At 48.2% G+C, this 10,893-nt stretch overlaps 1 protein-coding gene across 1 annotated transcript; it reads right to left on the bottom strand.

Moving 5' to 3' along the window:
- Window positions 1-5,163: 5,163 nt before the first annotated feature.
- LOC107109068 (protein S100-A12-like) lies at window positions 5,164-9,365 on the bottom strand. The gene is made up of 3 exons (XM_015409643.1): window positions 9,326-9,365; window positions 6,814-6,975; window positions 5,164-5,417 (listed from the first exon to the last, which is right to left on the bottom strand). Exons 2-3 carry the CDS (start codon window positions 6,955-6,957, stop codon window positions 5,259-5,261), a joined length of 303 nt encoding a protein of 100 aa, XP_015265129.1. The 5' UTR covers window positions 6,958-6,975; window positions 9,326-9,365; the 3' UTR covers window positions 5,164-5,258.
- Between the last annotated feature and the right edge of the window lie 1,528 nt (window positions 9,366-10,893).

The raw sequence follows: 10,893 nt of genomic DNA, 5'->3' as shown, positions 1-10,893 counted from the left end.
AAGAAGGAGGAGGAGGAGGAGGAGGAGGAGGAGGAGATTGGATTTATACCCCGCCCTTCACTACCCGAAGGAGTCTCAGAGCAGCTTACAATCTACTTCCCCTTCCCCTCCCCACAACAGACACCCTGTGAGGTAGGTGGGGCTGACAGGGCTCTGACAGAAACGGCTGTTTTTCAAGGACAGCTCTGATCAAAACTACGGCTTGCCCAAGGTCATCCAGCAGCTGCAAGACGAGGAGTGGGGAATCAAACCTGGTTCTCCCAGATTAGAGTCCGCACACTTAACCACTACACCAAATAGCAACTGTGCTGTATAATTACAATGAAGAACAGAAGTAAATATTAAAAAACCCCTAACAAAATGTTCTTCATTGCAATTATATACAGTGCAGTCGCTTTTTGATGATTCAGTTTTCACTGTATATCCCACCTATTCTTGTGTTCCCTGTGGAATGTGTGTGCAACTTTCCAGCTTCGATACACCAGAAACCGCATGGTCAGCTTCTCGCTCAACAAAACCACTGCCTGGTACACATGGATTGGACCCCTCTTCCATCTATGATGCTGACGATGATGCGACAGGATTTTCTTGAGTGTGTTGTTTCAGCAGTCCGTTAGGCCCCTCCCGCGTGCGGGCTCAGGGCAGGTTACAATATATAAAACTCACAGCAATAAACCCAACTCTAATACAATCAAATCACTCACCCTTAAAACAAGATGGCCTTCTGAAAAACCATGCCCCAGTGTCCCGGCACAGTGTAACAATAGGGAGAAGAGAGGCCAGAGCCTATAAACATTATTTCTGAAGGTACAGTCCATTGCTCTCGGAAAGATCCAGAGCAGGCATTTTAGCCCAGCTGCCTAGGGAGGTGGCGAGCTCCCCCTCCCTGGCAGTCTTTAAGCTGCGGCTGGACAAACACTTGTCAGGGATGCTCTGGGCTGATCCTGCATTGAACAGAGAGTTGAACTAGGTGGCCTGTATGGCCCCTTCCGACTGGGGTCACCTTCAAGTCCCACAGCTGATCAAAGTGATGCCACCCCATCTTACCAGGTGATACTGGGACAGGTTAAGGCAAAGGCTATTAGCCACAAGTTATAGCTAGGGGCTCTGGGGCAAGTGATGCTCTGTCTTCTTGGTGCTTGGGGGGGGGGTCAACAGTGGGAGGGCTTCTAATGTCCTGGCCCCACTGGTGGACCTCCTGATGGCACTGGTATTTCTGGCCACTGTGTGATACAGAGTGTTGGACTGGATGGGCCATTGGCCTGATCCAACATTGTTATGTTCTTATCTTCTTAAAGGAACCGTGTGGGTAAGGACGACAACAGGACCCCATTTATCGAGTCTCTTGCAATTGTCTGCCAACACAATCGGGCCGTTTGCGGCTGACAAAGCGGCCCACATCCTCTGGCGAACGCTTGCCTAATGTGTTGATGGATGACTCACAGGCAGAAATGTCGCTTCAAGAAATCCAAACGTGAGTCCGAGACTTCTGCCCACCAACAGCATTTCAAGGGACTGACCAGTGGTGGCATGAACTGTGCTCCTGCATGCCAGTTAGAAGCATGCCAGTTTTTTGTTGGAAGGGTCAGTGGTCACCTGCCATTGACTTTGGACTTCAGAATGGAAGGGACGTGGCTTGGGGTAGAGTATCTGCTTGGCACGCAGAAGGTCCTAGTTTCTAAAAGGGATCATTATAGGAGGTGATGTGAAAGACCTCTGGCCTGAGACCCTGGAAAGACACCACCAGTTTGAGTGGACAATACTGACCTTGAAGGACTGATCCTCTAATTCAGTCCATGTGTGTAAGTTCGGACAAATCTTCCCACCGACTTCTTGGTGGCTGCATAATATGGATAATACGGTACATAGATGGCACAACGGATGTCATTCAGGCTTTGAGTCATTGCCCCTTAGAGTTTGGTCTGAGGGACCCAGCCTGGCAAACAGGATCTGGAGAATTTTAATTGCCTGCAAAAACACCTCAGGCCATTTTGAATGGGCCCCCACGGCTATTGCAAATATTTTTTTTCCAGAAATGACTTTGCTATACCAGTGTGTACATATTGCCTTGGAGTAGCTGGCCTCTACCAGAGAAGACTGGGTTGGACTGACTATCTTTTAGCTGTTTTATGTTCTGTTTCTCACCTAAGGAATGTTCTGTGAATGTCACTGGCCTTTCCTTCCTCCAGACAGCAGAAAGGGGTGTTCATTTGTTACACCTGTGACGTTCTTGTGAGGCATTTAGCAGATGAAATTGTTTTCGGGGTAAACAACAGGAAATACTTCTTTATGCAGGGCATGATCAGAAGATGCAGTGACAGGCACTGACAGAAGATGCAGTGATGTCCACAGGAAGAGATGGCTTTAAAAGGGGGAACTGAAGAGATTCATGGAGGGTAGGTCTATCAGTGGCTACTAGCCATGGTGACTAAAGGGAAGCTCTGCCTTCAAAGGCAATCAACTTCTGAATCCCAGTATCAGGAGGCAACAACAGGGGAAGGCCTCAGCCTCTATGACCTGCTGTTGGACCTCCAGAGGAACTGGTTTGCTGCTATCTGAGAAAGCATGCTGGACTAGGTGGACCATTGGTCTGATCCAACAGGTTTTTTCTTATGATCTCATCTACCTGGACTGGGACTATAGTATTCTGGTGGTGTTACAGAATGCTCTCAGTGCTCTGTCAAATAACTTTCCATTTGTAGAAGAAGAAGAGAAGAAGAGATCGTGTTTATACCCCGCCCTTCACTGCCCAAAGGAGTCTCAGAGTGGCTTACAAACTCCTTTCCCTTCCCCTCCCCACAACAGACACCCTGTGAGGGAGGTCTGACAGAAACTGCTCTTTTTCAAGAACAGCTGTGCCAGAACTATGGCTTGCCCAAAGCCATCCAGCAGGTGCAAGTGGAGGAGTGGGGACTCAATCCCAGTTCTCCCAGATTAGAGTCCGTGCACTTAATCACTACATCAAACTGGCTCTCCAGTAGAGCCCAAGGATGTGGACAAATTACATGGAGGAGTCCAGCAACATCCTCAGTGTGCTACCCTTGCCCTTCTTGGTGTTTAAAAGTTCACTGATCAGAAGGAGAAGGAGAAGAGTTGGTTTTTATGCCCCACTTTTCTCCACCCAAAGGAGTCTCAAAACATCTTAAAATCACCTTCCCTTCCTCTCCCCACAACATGCACCTTGTGAGATAAGTGGGGCTAAAAGATTCCTGAGAGAACTGAGACTGGCCCCAGGTCACCCAGCAGACTTCATGTGTAGGAGGAGTGGGGAATCAAATCTGGTTCTCCAGATAAGAGTCTGCCACTCCTAACCAATACACTGCACTGGCCCTCATCAGGGCTAACAGAGTGGATTCAATAGGGAGTTCAGAAGCTCTGCAGATGTTTCAAGATACCACCAGGTGGTGCCTTTTACTGCCTTTCTCCCCTGTAATGCTAACTATTGTCTGTAACAACCTTCAAAGCCTTACATGGCCTGTTGTGGAAATAAATACAATGGGATATAGAAAGAAACTCTGGGTGAGTGCCCTGGGCTTTGCTGTGGTGACCTCAGCAGGGTGTAATGACACAGGTCTCACCATTTTCTCCAGGGGAACTGACCTTTGCCATCTGGAGAGCAGTTGTAATTCTAACTGATCTCCAGCCCTCACATGGAGATTGGCAACAATAGTTCCCCAGGAGGAAATGGCTGTTTTGGAGGGTGGAGTCTATGGCATTGTACCTTTCTGAGGTTCCACCACTCCTCAGCCCCCACACTCTTCAGGCGCCAACCCTCAAATCTCCAGAAATTTCCCAATTTAGAAGTGGCAACCCTATCTCCTTCCCAGCCAACCATCAATTTACCTTTATCTGCCCTTGACTTCAGCTTTCTATTCCCCCCCCCCCCCCACAGCCTCTGCCTAGGAAAAGTACAGTTCTTCTTCGTAGTGGAGAACCAAGCAGTAGGGAAGTGACCTCAACAGAATATAATGATACAGAGTCCAACCTGCAAAGCAGCCATTTTTTCCAGGGGAACTGATCTCCGCCATCTAGAGAGCAGTTTTAATTCTGAGTGATCTCCAGCAGTCACCTGGAGGTTGGTAGCAATGGTTCCCCAGGAGGGGGGGGAAACACTTTAAAGGGTAGAGTCTTCGGCATTGTATCTGTCTGAGGTCCCACCACTTCCCAAAATTTGTCTTCTGTAGACTCCACCACAAATATCCAGGAATTTCCCAACCTGGAGCTGGCAACCTTAGTCAGGACTGGCCCCAATGAGTTCTCCACCAAGGCCAAAGTAGGCCTGGAATGGGCCTCCTGCCTTTGCCTTTTTACTGACAGAACCAAGCTTGGTTGCCTAGCAACAGCCTAAAGCAATTTCTTATCCTGTAGCTGGTGACCCTATTGGTTATCAAGGTGAGGTAGAGGGTTTGAGCTGAAGAATATCCCCCCCCCCATGGTGTTTAAAGAGGTCTAATGTAGTTCTGGAGGCCTCACTTCAAAAAGGATGTGGACAGAACTGAGCAGGTACAGAGGGGAGTGATGAGGATGATCAAGGGCCTGGAGACTAAGCCCTATGAGGAAAGGCTGAGGGCCTGGAGAATGTTCAGTCTGGAGAAGAGGAGGTTGAGGGGAGACATGATTGCTCTCTTGAAGTATTTCAAATGCTGTCCCTTAGAGGAGGGCAGGGAGCTGTTCCTGTTGGTATCAGAGGATAGGACTCTCAAGAATGGGTTTAAATTAGGGACAGAAAGGTACCGGCTGGATATTAGGGAAAACTTTTTCACAGTAAGAGTTGTGCAACAGTGGAATCAGCTGCCTAGGGAGGTGGTGAACTCCCCCTCACTGTAGGTCTTTAAGCAGTGACTGGGCAAACACTTGTTGGGGATGCTCTAGCCTGATCCTGCATTGAGCAGGGGGTTGGGCTAGATGGCCTGTAGTGACCCTTCCAACTCTGTGATTCTAGGATTCTAATCCGGATGAAAACAACTTTTTTTTCTTCTTCCCCCCCTTTTGATCTCTGGGCTTATTTTCAGTTGAATAAGAGACACACTATATCAGGGATACAGCCCACTCTGAGCCCTAAAGAGGATGAGTTCGATAAACCAACATTTAGCCAGGTAACCAGTTGCCAAACGAATCCCCGATAAAGGAAGAAGACCACCATCTGAACAACTTTACATCCAATCTTTATTGTCTTCCAGTGGCAGCGTCAAACAAGGAAGTCGAGGGGAATCCCTGCACTGGGCTTGTACCATAGACGTTTGCTGGGACTACTGGCCTCACTGAGCAGAAGACTCACTTCCCCCATGGAGGCGGTCATGGCTCAGAATGGCCACGATGGTGACGAACTGCATGATTTCCCCAAAGCTGATCTCCTGGTCCTTGTTGGTGTCCATCTGTTCAAACACATTATCGAGTATGCTAGGGTCCGTCACTTTCTGTGGGGGGGGGGGTAATGAAAACAAAGGATGGTCATAGTGAAGGGCTCAGGTACCCAAATCCTATTAACATAAGAACATAAGAAACGCCAATGTTGGATCAGGCCAAAGGCCCATCCAGTCCAACACTCTGTGTCACACAGTGGCCAGAAATACCAGGTGCCATCAGGAGGTCCACCAGAGGGGCCAGGACCCTAGAAGCCCTCCCACTGTTGCTCCCCCCCCAAGCACCAAGAAGACAGAGCATCACTTGCCCCAGAGCCCCTATCTATGCCTTGTGGCTAATAGCCACTGATGGACCTCTGCTCCATATGCCTATCTAATTCCCTTTTGAAGCCGTCCATGCTTGTAGCCGCCACCACTTCCTGTGGCAGTGAATTCCAAGTGTTAATCGCTCTTTGGGTGAAGAAGTACTTCGTTTTATCCGTTCTAACCCGACCACTCAGCAATTTCATGGAGTGCCCACGAGTTCTTGTATTGTGAGAAAGGGAGAAAAGTACCTCTGTCTCTACCTGCTCTATCCCATGCATAATCTTAGAAACCTCAATCATGTCTCCCCTCAGCCGTCGTTTCTCCAAGATAAAGAGCCCTAAGCGCTTTAACCTTTTCCTCTTAGGGAAAGTGTTCCAACCCTTTTATCATTCGAGTTGCCCTTTTCTGCACTTTTTCTAAAGCTAGAATATCCTTTTTAAGGTGTGGTGACCAGAACTGCACACAGTATTCCAAATTAGATTCCCTCCATCAGTTCAGAGATGGAAGTAGGAACCTAAGACGATTCCAAACTCCTTCCAGTGTCCCTTTAGATATGCATTTTCAGAGATAAAAACATAAGGAGGGTAGAACTCTGTGTGGGATGGCACAATCAGTCTTTGCGGCTGATGGTTCCATGACTATGGTTTATCAAAGGGACCCACCATATTCAGAAGCGATAAACTTCTCAATATTAGTGCTAAGAAGCAACATCAGAGATACCTACCTTGGGACCGATACCTGGTCTGTTGGCTATCCAGGGTGACTGGATGGCCCTCAGGTAAAACAGGATTCTGGACTTTATAGACCACCGGTGTTATCCAGCAGGACTTTTCTTATGTTCTAAGACCATTGGATTCAGTGGCCTATGAAGGTTGTATTAAGAACATAAGAGAAGCCAATGTTGGATCAGGCCAGTGGCCCATCCAGTCCAACACTCTTCCACAAAGTGGCCAAAAATACCAGGTGCCATCAGAAGGTCCATTAGTGGGGCCAGGTCTTTCTGCTTAGGACTGCCCTGTTAGTGTCCCAGCTGTTGTAGAATCGTCCTTTTCATCCCAACATCATTGCCTTTCCCCCTTCCCTATTCCAACTCCACCTCAAACAGACCTAATGCCCACTCCTGGATATAGAATGAGTCTCTTACCTTCATGTAGTTTGGGAAGTTCTTGGTGATGAACCCTTTCAGCTCAGCTTTGTTGAGGGTATCATAGTTGCCCTCTTTGCCTGCGGACTCATGGAAGTGCTTCAGGATGGTCTGGATGCATTGTTCCATCTCAGTCAGAGGCATCTTGAGTCTGCTTCTGATCTATGGAGACAATATCCAGTTCAGTGGGAGAGGGAGAGCAGCGGCATGTCCCTTTCAAAAGACTTCAAGGGAGCCAGTTTGGTGTAGTGGTTAAGTGCGTGGACGCTAATCTGGGAGAACCGGGTTTGATTCCCCACCCCTCCACTTGCACCTGCTGGATGACCTTGGGCAAGCCATAGTTCTGATAAGAGCTGTTCTTGAAAAAGAGCAGTTTCTGTCAGAGCTCTCTCAGCCCCACCTACCTCACAGGGTGTCTGTTGTGGGGAGGGAAAGGGAAAGAAGTTTGTAAGCCGCTCTGAGACTCCTTTGGGTAGTGAAGGGCGGGGGATAAATCCAGTCTCTTCTTCTTCTTCTGCTCATCCCCACAAATGTGAAATACCTCTTTCCCCAAAAAACTTTCCCAAGAAACATAGGCTGGCTACATGTAATGGCTTCAGCAGCTGCAGTCACAGAGACACACTGAAGAACCCACTTTCAATCCACTTTCAGTGCACTTTCCCAACTGGATTTTTTACACTGTGAAATAGCAGAATCCGGGTGGAAAGTGGATTGAAAGTGGATTATTTAGTGTGTGCGACTGCAGCCTAAGGCCCCTTCTTGCATCCAGCATTCGCTCCGCTGTTTTACCAAACCCACACTGGAACAGGAAAAGATGTGGCTCAAAACCACATTCAATTACCCCGGGCCAATGCCGTACGGACTGCAGAGTCAATGGGTACTGCTTGGAATGGCGTCAGTTGGCTTTAAAGTACTGGCCCGATGGTACAATGAGTTAAAGGCCAGTTGTCGGTGCTCAGTAGACAGGTGACAGATGGGTGACAACAACCTCAGGGAGGCCATAGACTGGTGCCCGCGGCCTCAGCCAAAGGCCTGGCGGAAGAGCTCCGTCTCGCAGGCCCTGCAAAATTGAAGGAGATCCTGCAGGGCCCAGGTCTCAATAGGGAGCATGTTCCACCAGGCCGGGACCAGGACAGAGAAAGCCCTGGCCCTGTCCGAGGCAAGACGGGCGTCCTTTGGGCCAGGCATCACCAGGAATTGAATGCATCCTTCTTTTTAATCCATGTTGTGTTTCCCAATCTGCACTATAATCGAGTTCAACCTTCTTTTCATTCTGGGTTCCCCCCTCCCATTCTGCATTACATCACCACCCTTCGGTGGTCAGCCCGGTTTCAACCTGCTGTTGGATGCTGTTTTGCCCTGGATTTAAATTGCCTCGACTCAGACACTGAGGGCGATTTCTCACTAGAGCTGTCTCGCAGCGCAGCCGCCGTTTGCCCCAACACAAACATGTCAATTTCACACCCGAAGCTCCGGGGCTGCATTTTGACTCAGGGCTTCGCCCAATTTCCTCCACAGTTTCGTGATCCTGGTTTTTGAGGATCATGAAACTGTGGAGGAAATTGGGCGAAGCCCTTAGTCAAATGCAGCCCCTCAGCCTCGGGTGGGAAATTGACATGTTTGTGTTGGGGCAAACGGCGCTGTTCTACGAGGCAGCTCTAGTGAGAAATCGCCCTGAGAAAATCCAGAGTGGCCGACAGATGTGGAAAGGACCTCTGTCTGTACTCATCCACTTTCAATCCACTTTCAGCACTCATGCTGAAAAGTACTCAGAACGAAGAGTGATTTCAGCAAGAGTACTTTATTTAGTGAAGAACAAGACAAGGAACCCAGCTCGCAGGCCGGTTTATATGCGTTCAGAAAACCCGCCACCAAGTACACCTAAACACACCCCCTACTCCCGATAGGCTATTTACAGTAACCGGGCGACCATTGGTCTCCCGGCTGGGAAGCTAGCCCTTTTGATTGGGCCGGCTAGGATCCTTCGGATCCTTTGTCTTTCGACCGAAGCTACCGGTAACTTGTGCCTGGCCAGCCCGGGCAAGTCCGGGCATGTCCGGCTGAATGCATTACACGTGGAAATGGCGGCAGTACATTACACATTCCAACTGGATATCACCATGTGAACTGGCAAAAATCCAATTGGAAAGCTGATTGAAAGTGGATGGGGAGTGGATTACATCGTGTGTGTGTGACCACATTGCTGTTCACAAAGGGCACTTTCACACGTGCTAAATGACGCCGTTTCAATCCAATTCAGCGACCGTCTGCAAGTGGATTTTGCCATCTCACACTGTGAAATCCAGTTGCAGAGTGCACTGAAAGTGCATTATTTAGTATGCACAAAAGCGCCCTTATAGGCGATACCTCTCGAAGAGGGAACCCCCGTCTCTGTGCTCCCATTGCTGCCGCATGCAATATCCAAACGTTTCTCAGGACACGGATGTCCACATCGGTGGACAATCTTGCCCAGCACCAATGCTAAACCAAAGATAACTCAGAAAGGTCTTACCTCTGTCAAGGAAGAGTGAGAAAGCAACAGTCGATCAAGAGGATGCAGTGCCGATCCTAGCAATGGTCCCTGCTTTTATAGGCTCACTTCAGAATCTTGGTCCCGCCCCTGATTTTGAAATCATGGATCTCTTTGACATCCATCTCATGATATTTTCCAGGTTCCTCCTAAAACACTATATTTTTTTGCAAGTTCCACAGAATTATAGTCTGTGGTTTTTCGGGGGGGGGGGGGGGGGAAAGTCTAATCAGGTTTGCTTTATCAGGGTGTTTTTTAAAAAAGTTTTCCACTGAAAAGTTGAAGAGTGCAAGGGAGTGACAGCATTTCCTTAATGCCATTTAAATTATCATGAAATAGCAGCAATAAGCATTTCTACAAGGGTGTGTAGACTTTCGTTTCAGATTACCTCAGGGTTCCCCCCCCCCCCCCCCCCTCCCCCCTCTCCGGTGTATTTTAAACTTTTACTTCTTGAATATATCCTCTATTACCCTTCACAGATAAGGCAAAGCTGACATGAATTAAGTGACCTTCAATAGGTTCTTACTTTAGTACAGCAGATATGTTTTGCTAGATCAGATCTGGGGCAAGTGATGCTCTGTCTTCTTGGTGCTTGGGGGTCAACAGTGGGAGGGCTTCTAATGTCCTGGCCCCACTGGTGGACCTCCTGATGGCACCTGGTATTTTTGGCCACTGTGTGACACAGAGTTGGACTGCTCACAACATAAGAGAGATAAGCATATGGAGAAGATAAGCATATGGAGCAAAGAGCCATCAGTGGCTATTAGGCACAAGATATAGATGGGAACTCATGGTCTGGGGCAAGTGATGCTCTGTATTCATGGTACTTGAGGGGGGCAACAGTGGGAAGACTTCTGGTTCCTGGCCCCACTGATGGACCTCCTGATGGCACCTGGTATTTTTGGGCACTGTGTGACAGAGTGTTGGACTGGATGGGCCACTGGCCTGATCCAACATTGGCTTCTCTTATGTTCTTATGTGGTAAGGAGATCTGCCAGTAAACTGATTCAGTGAGATAATAGATCTAGATGGATAGCCATGTTATTCCATAGCAGTAGAAAAGAGCAAGAGTCCAGTAGCACCTTAACAACTAACAAAAAATGTGGCAGAGGATGAGCTTTCATGAGTCACTGCTCACTTCTTCAGATACAGCTAAAATGCAATTCCATCTGTCCTATATACTGGAAAGTGGGGTGATTTCAGATGCCAAAGGACATTAGCAGGCAAGCGACAATAGCAGGTGAATGACAATAGCAGAGTTGATTGTATTAGGTGAGTTATTCGTAAGGGTAGCAGGCGTGGAGAAATCAGCATTGGTAATAAGACAGGAAACCTAGGTCTTGATTCAATCCAGGATTGAATACTGGACTCTTATTCCCACCCTAGCTGTACCTGAAGAAGCAAGCAGTGAAGGTCATACCCTGCCACATACTTTGTTAGTCTTTAACGTGCTACTGGACTCTTGCTTTTTTCTACTGTAATAGTCAGGACATTCTGGATGGGAACCTTGGTAGCCATGGATGATGCAGCAATGCTAAGCAGACACAATT

The sequence above is a fragment of the Gekko japonicus genome, unplaced genomic scaffold (genome assembly GCF_001447785.1).
Source record: "Gekko japonicus isolate JY-2015 unplaced genomic scaffold, Gekko_japonicus_V1.1 scaffold2850, whole genome shotgun sequence".
In the NCBI taxonomy this organism is placed as follows: Eukaryota; Metazoa; Chordata; class Lepidosauria; order Squamata; family Gekkonidae; genus Gekko; species Gekko japonicus.
Note: the sequence above shows the minus strand (reverse complement) of the source record. Positions and strands in the feature narration are given on the sequence as shown.